Below are 14,343 nucleotides of genomic sequence, written 5' to 3'. Positions count from 1 at the left end.
AAAGAGCAGAGGTTCACGAATTACGTGAGCGATGGTGATGACGGCTTGTTATTGTTCGGGCTTGTTTGGAGATGAGTTGCTGATAAAACAAGGAGCAGAAGAACTAAACTGCAGCTGTTGAAATCTCCCAAACTGGGTTAATTGCTCTGGGATGGGGAGAGAACATGGATATCATTAAAAAGACTTTCCCTTTCCTAATGACTTCCTCACCATACCTGCCCAACGCCCAGAGGGAATGACGTTCCCTGTGTTTCGTATGCTGTTTGGTGGGAAATCACGTTATCTGATGGAAGAACTCATCTGAGAGAGTTTCACCTGGCCGCATTTGAGGCAAAATGCCAATCGTGTGGGATGATATCAAGAGTTGTAGCAATAAGACTCTAAGATTGGGAAGTGACAGACGCCTCTGGTAACATCCTCTGCACTTTTACATGATGGAACGTGTCAGGATCAGGAGATAAAAACTGCAGTAGGTTCTTGTAGCACAAATGGTAGATTCAAAAGTGCTTAAAAAACACTAACGTTGTCGGTTTGACGCCAAATGAGCATATATACCACTGTTCAGTAAGATTTTTATACCTTTTTTAATACCTTTATTTTGCAAGAATGCATTCAAATGGATTTAAAGTGAAAGTAAAGCTGTTCTTTTGAACTTTCTATTCATAAAAGATAAAAGGATCATGGTTTTCACAATAATATTAACCAGCACAACTGTTTTCAACATTGATAATAAGACATGATTTCTGAAGGATCACGTGACACGACACTAATTGTAATAATTTTATTGTCAGATCCATTCAAAACTTTAGTATTGTGAAGATGAGGATTTGGGATGGGTTTGATAATGAATTAAACAATTCTGACTCTGCTTGTGTCTCCTTAAAAGGATCGTTCACCAAAATATTTCTGTCATCATTTATTAACCATAACCATCCAAATCTGTGCAACTTGCTATTTTCTACTGAACGTAAAAGAAAATAATTACACTCAAAGATATTTTGAACAATGTCATAATACAATGAAAGTCAATAGAGTTCAATAGAGACTTTCATTATGTATAAAAAACACTTATTACACTATTATTTTCATTAATATTTTGAATCAGTTTTTGTTTTTATATTTTTGTTTAATTTTAAGTAGTTTTAGTATTTTTGTTGTATTTTTTTTTTTTTTAAGTCTGTACAGTTTTTATAAATGTTTATTTCAGTTTTATATTTATTTTAGTACATCAAGTTAAACTACATTAAAATTAAAAAATTTCACCTTAAATAGATGATTTTTTTTTATTTTACTTCGGTTAACCTTTATTTTATTTCAAGTAAAAAAAAAAGTAATGTTTTTTTTTTTTTTAATTCAGTTTTAGTTTTAGTTAACTACACTAACTGTAGTTTTGGATGGTGAGGGTGAGAAAATGACGACGGTATTTTCATTACGAAACTGTCTGTGATCTGTTAAGTAAGTGAGGTAGCTCAACATTAACCCAATTAAACTTTCAAACCCATTTAAGCATCTTATGTAGACATCAAGAATGGCTAATCTCATTTCCTTCTAGTTGTCTGTATTTCAATCTGTCAGTGAAGAGTTTTCTAAGCTCTGATGTCAGTTGTTGTGGAGGTGTATCCTAATAAGGGACAGATGGACGGACACAAGACTCTTACCAGGCTTGAGACTTCCTCCTGGGCACGTTCTGTCTGCTCCACTTGGAGTGAGGGGTCAGGTGATAGATCAGCTGCCTGCAGATCTTCTCAGAGGACTTGAGAGCATCAGACTCCTGCAAAAGTCAAGATGAGGAGAAGCGGGTGATGAAGAGCTATTCTGGGAGATGGGCTGCCAAATAAAGCTCTGATCTGAGGGCTTATGGTCACTGACAGAGAACCTTAAAAAACTTGAATGCTATTAAAAAAGTTGTAGAGAGGTAAACAGTTCAGGTTAATCTGTCAGTGATTATGCTTTAGTTTAAATGTCATTAAATAAGCAATAAGCCACAGGAGCCTAAAACCCCATTAAACATGATAAAATCACTGTAATGTGGCAACACCACAGCAGTAGCTTTTAAAAAATAGTATGATAAAAGACACTGATATTTAACTATTAACTTAGCAAGAATAATAATCACAAAAAAATCAGATTTTTTAATGTTTTTAAAAGAAGTCTCTTATGCTTACTGAGGCTGCATTTATATGATAAAAAATACAGTAATATTGAGAAATATTATTTCAATTTAATATAACCTTTATTAATTTGGATATAATTTAGAATGTAATTTATTCCTGTGACGCAAAACATCATTACTCCAGTCTTCGGTGTCACATGATCCTTCAGAAATCATGTAATATGTGGATTGCATGTTCAAGAAACATTTCTTATTATTATCAACATTAAAAATAGTTGTGCTGCTTAATATTTATGTGAATTCATTCATTTTGTGGCGTTATTCTTTAATTAATTCCTTAACAGAACATCATATGACGGTCACATGACGATGCTAAAAATAACATTATTTTGTGTATTTGGTGGAATGCAGTGTGTTTACACAGTTTAAGGTTCAAAAAACACATTATTTTCCACATACCGTACATTATTGTTGTTGCTGTCTGCCCTGCCTTTCTGAAATTTGTCGATTTTTACAAAGCTCATTGAAAAGCACGGTGTGCTCTGATTGTGATTGGCTGAATACCTCAAGCGTGTGACGGAAATGTTACGCCCCTTACCGTTTTGGAAACACTGCGTCTCCTTGACATGTGGCGGTAGCAACAGTATGACAGCGAGAATAAAAGTTACGCTATCTTTCTTTGCGTAAACATTTGGGTGGTGTTATGCAAATCTTCCAACACAGTGACGTAGATATATAGGAGCGTGTTTAAATGAGGTGTTTTAGGAAGGCGTGGACGAGTCTTAACTTTTAGAAAGAATGTCTCTTTGGGTTTGAGACTTTAGTCTTTGCAACTTTACGGATCTTATCAATGCACAAACAGCTTGTAACACTCCAAAAACAAAGGAAAACTTGAAATTGCATCACATGACCCCTTTAATATGTATGTTTTTTCATTTGTAAAATATTGTTGCACTCTCTTGAATTTACAATGATTTAAATAAATAAAGTAATATGAGAATCCAACGAGAGTGGGAATTCCAAATAAGACATTAAATTAATTCATATTTGAGGGGAAAACGTGCTTAATCGTCATGAAATAATATCATACAGTTAAAATAATCTTAATAGTCCTAAAAAAAACTCAACATCATGAATATCATATTGATTTTGATTTAAAAGCAGCAATTAGTGCTTCAAAGAGCGGTACTTTTCCTTAACATAGCTTGAGATGAAGATGAGAGTTCAATTAAAATGTCTTAGTTATTCATGCCATTTTGAACTACTGGGTGAGAGGTTGGTTTAAAACAATCTCAAGGCCTTCGGTCAACAATGCCTGCAGCCATTTCTGCATCAAAACAGGCTTTGGCTCGCCTCTCTCGCTTTAAACGGATTGGCCGAAGCAGAGCTGAGTAAATCTAATCAGTGCTGAAGCAAAACAACGCAAGCGAGGCAAGAGAACACAAAAGACTGGGCGAAGCCATCGACTGGAGTCGACTAGCTCATACTATCCGTCTAAGAAATGACAGGAAATAAACATGTACATCTTGGTGGCCTCCTGACGGCTATTAAGTCAAAAACAAAGACGTTTGTTGAATCTTCAATGTATATTAACTCGGTTTCTGGTAGCTGAGATTGACAGCAATTATCGGACTAGTTTTATTGAACTCCCTTAAGAAAGACACTGTCCATTCGATGACATGCTCTCCAGAGGGAGTTTTATTGTCGGAAAGGATTTACGTGGACTTTCAATCAGCGACTGAACATTAAGACATTAGCCATAGCTCAATACGGAACTGCCACAGTTTAATGAAAAACTGTCAATTGTAAGACAGTTAAATGAAAAACAAAATCTATGTGCTACGCACAAACAAAAGCTCATTAAAATGCCTTTCCATATTTCCCATGATTCCCATCATGCTGCGATTGAGGATCCCCATCAGCTGACTCATGGGACTCAAAACTTCATTAGTTGCTGGTGTAGTGAGACACACATTATACTATATTATAAGCAGTGCTGGGGAAGTTAAGCGAAGCTTCAAGCTACCCACGTAGATGACGTTAAGCCAGAGACAGACCTCTAATAAAGATAGACCACACACAGCTGCAAAGTCCCACTTTCCAGTGAAAAGAGCCACATGTGTACAGCTTTTCAGTGATTCGAGCGAAAGAAGCTGATTTTATGACTTAACTGTTGTGCTGTTTTGAAATATATTATTGAAGTGACAACATCTTTCTTATTTAATTTAGCTATTTAAAAGGGCAAATTCCTCAAAATAAAACTAATTTTAAAAAAAAATGTATTATTTAATTTATTTAAAATAATTTAATTTTATTTATAGGAATATTTATAAGAATTTATTATTATATAAATTAATGAATCTTTAGTACGACAACATTAAACTTGAAATGTATGAATTAACACTGATAAATAAATAAAATAAATTCATTAGAATTATCTATAGATAGATAGATAGATAGATAGATAGATAGATAGATAGATAGATAATTGAAATGAATTACTTATTAATTTGATGAGTTTTCCATCAGTGAATTTATTTTTTATCTGGTTAATTCACTCAAACTGTCCAAACAAACTGATTCATTTAAATGAATAAACTTTCTGATGCTATATATATGAGTTTAGTGAGGTCTCCAATTTCTTTTTGATCCAGTTCATGTTATGCAAACTGTCCAAACAAACTGATTCATTAAAATTCCATAGCTACATATACTGTATGAGTTTAGTGAGTTTTCAATCAGAGTATAACTTCTTTTTAATCTGGTTCGTGTACATGAACTGAACAAATGAATTAATTCAAATGAATTCCAACTCTACATACAAGTTTTCTACTTTTAGTTACCCATCAGCACTGATTACAAGCATCACAAACGTCTAACAGGTTTGGATTTAAGGAAAGAAATCTGAATGCCGTGAACCCATTTCTTTGAGAAGCAAGGTGGCTTTTCAGAGCTCAATGGGATGGGATTTGGTCTATCTGTCAGCAGGTAACAGGATGTTTATTAAGTCAGAGAGGAAGAAAAGCAGCAGAGAAAATTGAGAGCCCTTCAATCCCTCGCTCTCGTTTTCTGGGTTTAGATGCTTAGTTCCTCAAGGCTTCTGCTGTGAACAAGGCTAGCAAGCATTTTCACAGCTGCACACTAAGAGCCCAACTGAGAATAAGAGAAAACTTCACCACAAATCCAGCCTGAATACTCTTTTTGCCTTGTTAATATATTCCCTCTAATCTCACTGTCCGGCTCGGATCTGATCCAAACCTTTTCCCTCAGCAAATGCAAAACTACAGCGCAAATGCTTATTGTTGATTATAGTACTCTATCTATCTATCTATCTATCTATCTGTCTATCTTTCCATAATGCATATAAACTTTCAAACGTCTTAAAGGCATTTTAATCTTATTTCAAAACTTTTCAACAAGGTTTTATCAGTCTAACCTTTAATGTTTGTGTTCTGCATCATGTTTGCTGCTCTTTTGGAATTAAATTCAAATTGAACTGGACTTTTCATTTGGAATTTTAATTCTCAATTCAATTCTGATCAGTTCGCAACCCTGGTTTCTATACCAACACATTCACAGGGTACAGTTACTCAAAGAGTTGCGTCCTAATTCAGTCTGTTACCATTGTTTATGCTCATGATGTGCTCCTGTTCTTACTTTAGCAAGCTTCACATTGATTTACTGTCAAAATGGGCCGTTGCAGTACGTGAAAGGGAATCGAAAGGCAATGTCAGAGCCAGTCATTTAGTCATGACCTCGCTTTCATTCTTAATCAGGGAGTGCCGATAGGTTACATTAGGTTATCCAAAATGTTGGCTAGTGGGAATCTTCCTTTATCAGACATGCAAACTGAGTGACAAAAAGTTTGCTCTGCACTACTTTTTATATAAGAAATATTCAACCCAGGCAGACTGGATAAATGTGACTGTGGCAAAATGTCTGAAAAATGACGGTGAATAGCACTGAAAACACATTCAGTTTCATCTGAAACAAATCAGTTCAGAATTGATTAATGCTCTATCACATTTGGAAATAATGCACCACCTACACTAAACCCTACCTTAAACCTACAATAATAGTGTTAAATAAGGCAAACATGAGATAAAAATGCATTTGATGAAGTAACCATGTCATTTTAACTTGATTCTATAAGTTATTTTTTACATTGACTCACTTCCTTGGTAAACATGAGAGTTTTAAATGCAAATGCAGTGCTGTACCAGGTGAGCTACTGAGCAAGTTTACTGAAGCTGGTTATGTGAACCATGCACTATATGGTAAATCATGCACTGAGGTCATATCATAGTATCGTGCAAGAAACTGCAAAAAAAATAAATAAATTAAATAATAATCTGCCCCTGTTATAATAATTTGTGTGAAAAGGAATGTGTTGTTGGTGTTTTACTGCCACTAGTTTTCATTTCATCTGGAAGCTGCAGTCAGTTGTATGTATGGGCATGTTTTTGGAGTTTTGAACATTTTTCCAAAGAGTCTATGTTGGAAACATGACAAATGTTGATTCAATTTGCTATTCAAAAAAAGTCTCGAAAGAATAGGACAAGCCTTGCCCCTTCAAGTAGATCTATTATTGGAAAGTGCTCCTCTCGCTGGCCTTTCTGTCCAATTAAGTCCAAACAGAACTGTGGAATTTCAGCATGGAATGAAAACATCACTGATGGCTCTCTTGAGCAAAATAAAGGTCAGTGCCATCTTTCTGTACTTCTCACGCTTTGCAAACTAATTTAGGACAGGGCTGAAGCGTGAGCGCCCAAACTCCAGTCCTGGCCGTGGGATGACAGCTGCCCGTGGTCTTATACAGGTGGCGAGGCTGTAGAATTGGCCTGCCAAGCCTCTTACTGCCATCTAAAAATAAACGATCTACATATCTGGAGACTGAGTAATGAGAACATGTGCACAGGTTTTGGCTCAAGCTAAAGCAGGGATCCAGAGCTAATGTTGACAGCTGTGGGCTGGTATCGAGTCAAACCCTTCGACTAGCCACCTCATGAATTTGTGTTTACGATCATCTTTGCTTATTAGCGCTGGTGGCTTACCCTCTTTGGACACTGCATGTCTCGGGCCAAATTGAGCAAAAGCTCATGGGAAATTGGATCCACTAGGTTGAGGAAGGCAGCGTTCTTGTAGAGGATGTCGTTGAGAGATGTTCCTTCAAGACCCAGGTCCTGTTGAGATAGAACACGAGAGAGATTGTTAAGCATGTAGGATTATAAATGCGAGTAAAGGTCACTGATAAACCTCGATATTCAACAACTTAATCCTTTCATCCTATGCCTCCAATCTCCATTCGCGAGATTACACGAGGGGCTTTTTTGAATGACATGGAGATAAAGTAATCTTTCCATCGTGTTTACTTCTAGTGCTTCGGAAGAAAGAAAACTCTAAATAGAAGCCGAAACGTTTGTTGATCTATAGCTAGACTAGCGCAGCTAACCTTTAAGTCCAGCTTCTTTACGTAAGGCAGAGAAAGTGTGTGCAGACACAGTGACAGCTTATTAGCTGGGCTTATCGTAGACAGTGTTTTCCCCCCACTGAACAGCCAAGGCAAGCGAGTCTGATACGACCAGCCGGGAAAGAGAAAAAAAAAACATGTGGGAGAATCAAGAAAAGATTCCCTGAGGACCACGTTTCTTGTTTAATCCACTGGCTAGCGCAATTATAGGGACAAAGTGAACATACAGAAGTGAATTCAGGGGGTGAAACACGTTTGATGCCTCCAGGCAAACGTCAGCATCACAAAGCAACAACTACACCACCCTTTGAATCGATTCAGAGACAGATCCCACAGAAATTGATGAAGATACTGGCAGGAGGAGGAAAGCTGCTGAGTCCAGGGAAGTGGAAACCTCCCTTTGGGTCTCACACTGATATATTGCATGTCTTTTTCGCAGGGATTCCCAGACATCTGGAAGCTCCTCCAAGCCCTCTGTTTTTCATTTATAAAGCATAAGCACAGGTCATTTCTGTTCTACAGTACTTTTTGAACCCTGTAACCAAATGAATATGATTGCACTGTAATTTAAGAAAGATGTTCTATAAAAGCATTTTGCAAAACTCTTTGTACTGTGTATCTTTACACATCGACAAGAACAAGTGGAATAAAAAGCTAAAGTTAGCCATTGCTCAGTAAAAGATTGAGAGGGTGTCAATTTAAACTTAATGTTTTAACCTTTTAAAACTGTGATTAAACAGGTGGAGGCAAGTCAGCAAATACCACAGAACATAACAGAATTCATTAATCCCACTACTTTTTTTTTTTTCGATAAAATTATGTCACTTCCTGAAGGATGATGTAATTTAAGAACTAGCTGTTGTTGAAGAAAAAAAGACAAAAGTTTTTGTTAGTTAGATAATGCAAGATAGTAAAACCAATACAGCAATATTTAAAAAATTTTGATCAGAAAAAAATGAACCTGAAATATTATTTAATATGTTTTTTTTTTATAGTAGAACTGAACAGCACCTGGGGAATGACAAATATGGAAAAATCAAGCCAAAACTACAGAAGTTAAAATTCATCCTTATACTTATTTAATTGTGTTATTTAAGTATTATTTTAGCATTATTTATACACAGTTATAGCACTTATTAACATTTTGAATGAGCTTTTAATTTAAGTTTTAATTTTAATTTAGTAATTCTGTTATGTGTTTATGTTTTTTTTTTTACATAACTCATTTGATTTCCATCTTTATCCAGTGTATTAATACATTGTATTACATGATGGAGTCATAACAATATACTTTGGAAAGACCCAGACAATATTGCAAAGGAGAGTCCTATCTGGGAGATTAACATGCAATCAGAGAGACAGCATTTTAAATTCAGTGTTATTATACAACCACAAAATCTTTGTAGCATTGACATCCACTGCATGTGCTCAGTAGAGCATGTAAGCGGAGTTGTTTCCTGCCTTTGCTCAATGAGAGTCAACGGCGGAAAATGAATTGCACTCATTAGGGCACAGGAAGAGCTACAGCAGAGATAAGGGATGTTGTTTTTGTCCTCCTCTCTTTGGTTCATTCTCTCTCTCCGGGGCAAAAGGAAGCATTCCTGTCCATCATTTTGCCCCCCAGTTGATTAACAACCAATCCATTTTTCCCAGAATTGAAAAACTGCTTTTCAATGCACAGAAATTAATTTCTTTCAGCAATCTACAGTCTTAAAAGGTAGTGAGCTTTGCCTTGACGTGACCCCTCTCTCCTCCAACAGGGTGTTAAGAGCTTCCAGGGCTGTGGTGAGTGAGACGCCTCCATGTTTGGAAAGCTTTTTGACTGGCTGGGCATCCATGTGACAAAGTGCCATATCTAGAGTGATGACTGAAAGTGCACTTAAATCTGCACTTAAAACTATTTAACAGATATTTAAATGACTAGAATAATTCAAACAAACTAAGTATCACCTACCAGCTGTTGCGAATGATACTTTAAATAAAATGGATAAAGAAAAAAATCCAATGCACCAAAAATAAAAATGGGACTTGCATGTGAACTCAGGGTAAACAATTACCTCTAGAGGTGTGCGATATTTATTGCCTATGATAATACCGTAATTGTTGTTTTAACCGTATACGAGCTGACATTCTTGAGTATGTCACACATTTGCAAAAAACAAACAAAAATACGTCCTGAGAGTTCAAATGTATCCACTGCAAGATGAAGCTTATGATAATGCAGTTAAAATGCTCCTATAATTCAAGTTATTGATGCAAAAATTAAGTTTTTTATATTTATAAGATATGATATAGCCTAGTTGAGTAATATCACTCGAGCAAGAGTGGCATTTTCCTGAATATTAGCTAACATGTGAGCACGATCGCGAAAGTGATATTAATTTTATAAAACAGTTAAAAGAAATTAATATTTAGTGAGTAAAATTTTAGAATTCACCTTTTTTTTTTTTTCTGTTTTACCGATGAAAATAGTTCCAAACAAACCTGGAGCAGAACATTTGCACATCTCAGAGAAACATGAATAGCGGAACGAATCATTTGAGTCATTGATTCAATGATCCATTTGTAAAGACAGCCATTTGCTTCATTTTCAAATGAATCAGCTGTTTTAAATTAAGCACTTGAAAGAATGATTCAATGAATCACTCATTAAGGGACTTATCGCCACCTACTGGCGGTTGTAGTGTCTTTTTTATTTTTCAGGCCTAAACCAGCCAAGGTACCATTGTTTAACAATCTTTATTGAAAAAATCCCCAAAATATCGAGATATATTTTTTTGTCAATATCACCTCCGAGAACACCTTAGCAGTCTTATAACAATGTTTTAAAAACACTCCGAACACCTTAACAACCACACAACAATGTCCTGACAATAACTTCTGTGCAAACAAGCACAGAAACTGTGACAATCTGGCTTTAATTTACTGTTTTCAAGCTATCAGATCTCCCATCATTTCATTCTGTTCCAATTATCTTTTGATCCAGATGTCCAGACTCTCCCTCCAGATGTTCAACAAGCTAGAAAACATCACATTCAAATTACTCACGTTGCATAAAAGAAGCTTTTCTCAGCACCTTTTATCCAGTGAGGGTGGAACTGGAGGACCCTCATCATCAGGTTGCATACATTGAAATGTTCCTTGATTTCGAGGACCCTCTTGACAAGCTAATCAATAAACACATTTCAATGGCACAAAATCCTTCGTAAAGTCCATAATACGTTCTGATTCTCTCGTAAACACTTCAAGGCTGGGACTGTGGTGCTCCCATTAGCATACGCTGGATCTGCACCACTGGCATTACTACACAGGGTATTATCACGATAATCAAGATAAAATGATGGACTTACAGAGCACTGAGGTACCTGTCAATCATCAGCTGCACTAGACCTCAAAAGCTGAACTGTTCATCAACAGCTATCAAAACTATGTTGTAATCGAGACATCAAGAGAATAGCTTTGGAGAGGTTGGTTTTGCTCTGAGCGGTTTGTGACATCCTGAATGTCTCCAGATTTTGAAGACTAGCTCATCCCTTTTGACAATTACAGTAAATGTAAATCAGAACATTTATGAAGCACTTATGTAAAGTAACATTTTGAGTCACTGTGATGATTTTTGGATTAGGTTGTGAAGAAGTTGTAAGACAGGTTCTGTCAGGCGTGTACAGAAAAGCTATTAAGCTGGTTTGTCTATCATAATCTAAGATATAACACAAAAAAAACATAAAACATATTGGAAAATCATATGAGAATCTGAAATGTATTTACTAACAACTTAGAGAAAACATTTCATCACTCAGAAGAGACTACAGGAGTTTTCTAATACAAAAATATGAAAGTCCCAAAAAATCTATAATGAAAAAAACGAAACAAAACATGTTAACACCATGGTACTTTTCTGATTTTGATATAAATGAATGACCATATTTATGCCATAGTATGAATTTAAAAGAAATATGATTATAACTCATAACAGCTAAAAACTTGAATTATTTATTGAATAATATTTATACCAATTTACTAACAAAATAGTAACATGGTATTTATTACATTCTATTTAGGAAAATGGTCTTAACATGTGAGTACCATAATGCACCATGGTATTTTACCTTATAAATACAATGGTGTATTATGGTAGGCTACTTGTTTAGTACCATGGCACATATTACAGCACCATGGTATTACCACCTCCATACCATGGTACTTCCAAAGTACCTTTTGTAAAGCTTAGAACTTTGGCAGTGCATACAATTAATTATTTATTGCACCCAGATTTATGTTCTTGCAAGAATTTTATAAGAAATATTTGGATTCGTTTTGGAATTTCATACTTTTCATTGCAGAATTTAGCACAGTTTGAGACAGCATTCATGTTTTACAAGGTTATATTTTCAGGGTATGGTTTAAATACTGCAGTCTAGATACAACAGAGAGATATCATTTGTGATTTTTCTTTTCTTAAGTGAAAACATCATGCTATAACAGCATCATCATCAGCAGCAGCAGCAGCAACAACAACAACAACCTGTAGTTCTGCGTAAGAAACTACACAATCTGCTTTATTAACAAATGATGTTTTGTACCTTTCTAAGCAGTTTCAACACATCGATGGCTTGCTCCATCTTTTGCTCGTTCAGCAGGGTTTGGATCTCCCGAACCCAAGCCACTCTCCGGACATACGGGCTGGGACTGGATTTGCGCAGCATTCCGGGGAGCTTGTCGGACTTGAGCATGAGAGAACTGAATAAAAACTCTCCTCTTCCTCCACTCCTCTTCTCCTCATCCCGCTCATGATGCTGTCGACCCCTCCGAAAGAAAGTCGCCTGGCTGTCCAAACTACTTTGCCTGGTCAACTTCGATCCCATGTTTTAACTTTCCTATTTCAGTATCAGAATCAAATAATACAGCGCTTTTTCATAAAGCATGTGTAAAGTAAACCTTAAAAGCTCTCTTTAGTGAGCGCACGCTCATAATTGCACTTTGTCGTGGTCAGTTGCTCGTGTATGATCAAATTCATCAAGTAAAATTCATATTGTGCGCACGAAAAGATAAAAATGTCACTTTCTCCTGGTTTCTCTCTAGCCCCTGCGCGAGTCCGCTGTGTTTGTGTTCTTCCAGGCTTCCCCAAACGCCACGCCCATATCTCACTCGCTGTCCAATCAGAATGCTCTATTCCCACATGTGTTTACAGGAGTCACGGCTCCGCCCATTTTTAACAGCTCAGTGTTTATGATGAGAAGCCCGTTCTGTCCTGTCAGCACGTATAGGTATCGGTTCACTAAAATCATATAACAATAACCAGCAATACAACCATAAAACGAATCAGAACAATTTCACAGAAATATTTCCAGTGGTTTACAAAAATACCGTGTTATTGAATGATGTACCGTATTAAAAGATGTAAAATGGTACATGATATTGTTTAGAAAAGACGTATACAGCATGCTAGCGTTTTAATTTGGTTAAACCAAACCGGTAGAGTCGTTTTTAAAGCTTTGCATGAAGGTGTTGAACTTAACCTTAATTTTAATTTCAAACGATGGGATGCATTTTCAGGTTTGGTTTCAATTGATTACTGTATTTAAAAAAAAAAAAATCACCTTTTTGTTTTCTGTATGTTTAACCGAAAAACCCTCCAACGATTCCGTGTGTTAGTGAGACGTCCAAATGATTCAGACAGAATCGATTCAGATCGTTTTGCGAACCGAAATAACCGATTCAAAACAGGCTAGAAGGGATGGGGACAGTGGCGGCGTTTCACAAAACCATAGGGTATGGGGATTAAACAACTCCGCGTCGTTAGCGTTGGTATTGTATCAGACACTTGCTCTTAACATTATATGAAAATCAAGCTCAAATGGAGTTAACAATGTTTTTGACCAGAGAATGACAGAGATGGAGTGTTTTATGGCTGTAACTGTTTGTTATCTGAGGCAGCAAGTGCATTACATGCTTTCATCAACTTTTACAGGTTATATAACGTTGATTGTAGTTATATGGGCGCTTAGTTTTTCTTGTTGTTTAATACACTTGGCCAAAATCTCAAATGAAGCGCTTATGCACAGGATATTTAAAACGTAGCCTACACAAGTATATTGGCTAGACGGCAAATAACCTAATTCTTCTCCGCTCTTTAATAAGGAATTATAATAGACTCAAGTTTGGATAATTTTTTCACAGCACCTGACTGGGCTAGGGTATGGCAACTGCATACTCTGCCATACGGAAACGCCGCCCCTGGATGGGGATGGTGAGCCTGATTTCACCAAGTAGGCTACAACATGTTCCTGGATCAACATTCCAATCAACCAATCAGAATTGAGAGATAACTTTTCAGGAAATATCTGTTTTAGGCTTACCATCAAGATTAGGTGCTTCTACACCATTGTTAATCAGCTATCATTTCCCACTGATTTTAGGAATAAATTATGGGTAGGGTTAGGTTTAGGGGTAGGGATTGGGTCTAAGACAGTAATGTGGATCCAGGAGCATGTCTAACTTGGCAAAATCACGGCGACCCTACACCTACTCCAACCCTAAACATGCCCCTTACAATAATGAAAAAATAGTAATTATTGTTGTACAGTGTGACAAAAAGTACACTGTGTTGATGTGCGCATCGCATGCCCAGTAGCGCCATACGTATCCCATCTAGCCTTAACCTTGTGAATAGATTAGTTGCGATTCTGAACAGCTGACAAGAAATGAACACTAATTAGCCTAGTTTCTGGATTAAATGAGAAAATGATTCTCGTGTCGA

The 14,343-nt window shown here is 36.4% G+C and overlaps 1 protein-coding gene across 1 annotated transcript in view; it reads right to left on the bottom strand.

The window, feature by feature from the left end:
* The window catches only part of lrrc75bb (leucine rich repeat containing 75Bb), a 31,351-nt gene extending 18,614 nt beyond the window's left edge, over positions 1-12,737 (bottom strand). The window contains exons 1-3 of the mRNA XM_058790058.1: positions 12,167-12,737; positions 7,168-7,296; positions 1,659-1,771 (exon numbers count right to left, since the gene is read on the bottom strand). Of these exons, the coding sequence (XP_058646041.1) occupies positions 1,659-1,771; positions 7,168-7,296; positions 12,167-12,448 (524 nt within the window). The 5' untranslated portion in view covers positions 12,449-12,737. The remainder of the gene's footprint in view (positions 1-1,658; positions 1,772-7,167; positions 7,297-12,166) is intronic.
* Between the last annotated feature and the right edge of the window lie 1,606 nt (positions 12,738-14,343).

The sequence above is a fragment of the Onychostoma macrolepis genome, chromosome 10 (assembly GCF_012432095.1).
Source record: "Onychostoma macrolepis isolate SWU-2019 chromosome 10, ASM1243209v1, whole genome shotgun sequence".
Classification (NCBI taxonomy): domain Eukaryota; kingdom Metazoa; phylum Chordata; class Actinopteri; order Cypriniformes; family Cyprinidae; genus Onychostoma; species Onychostoma macrolepis.
This window is presented reverse-complemented; position numbering and strand designations above follow the sequence as displayed.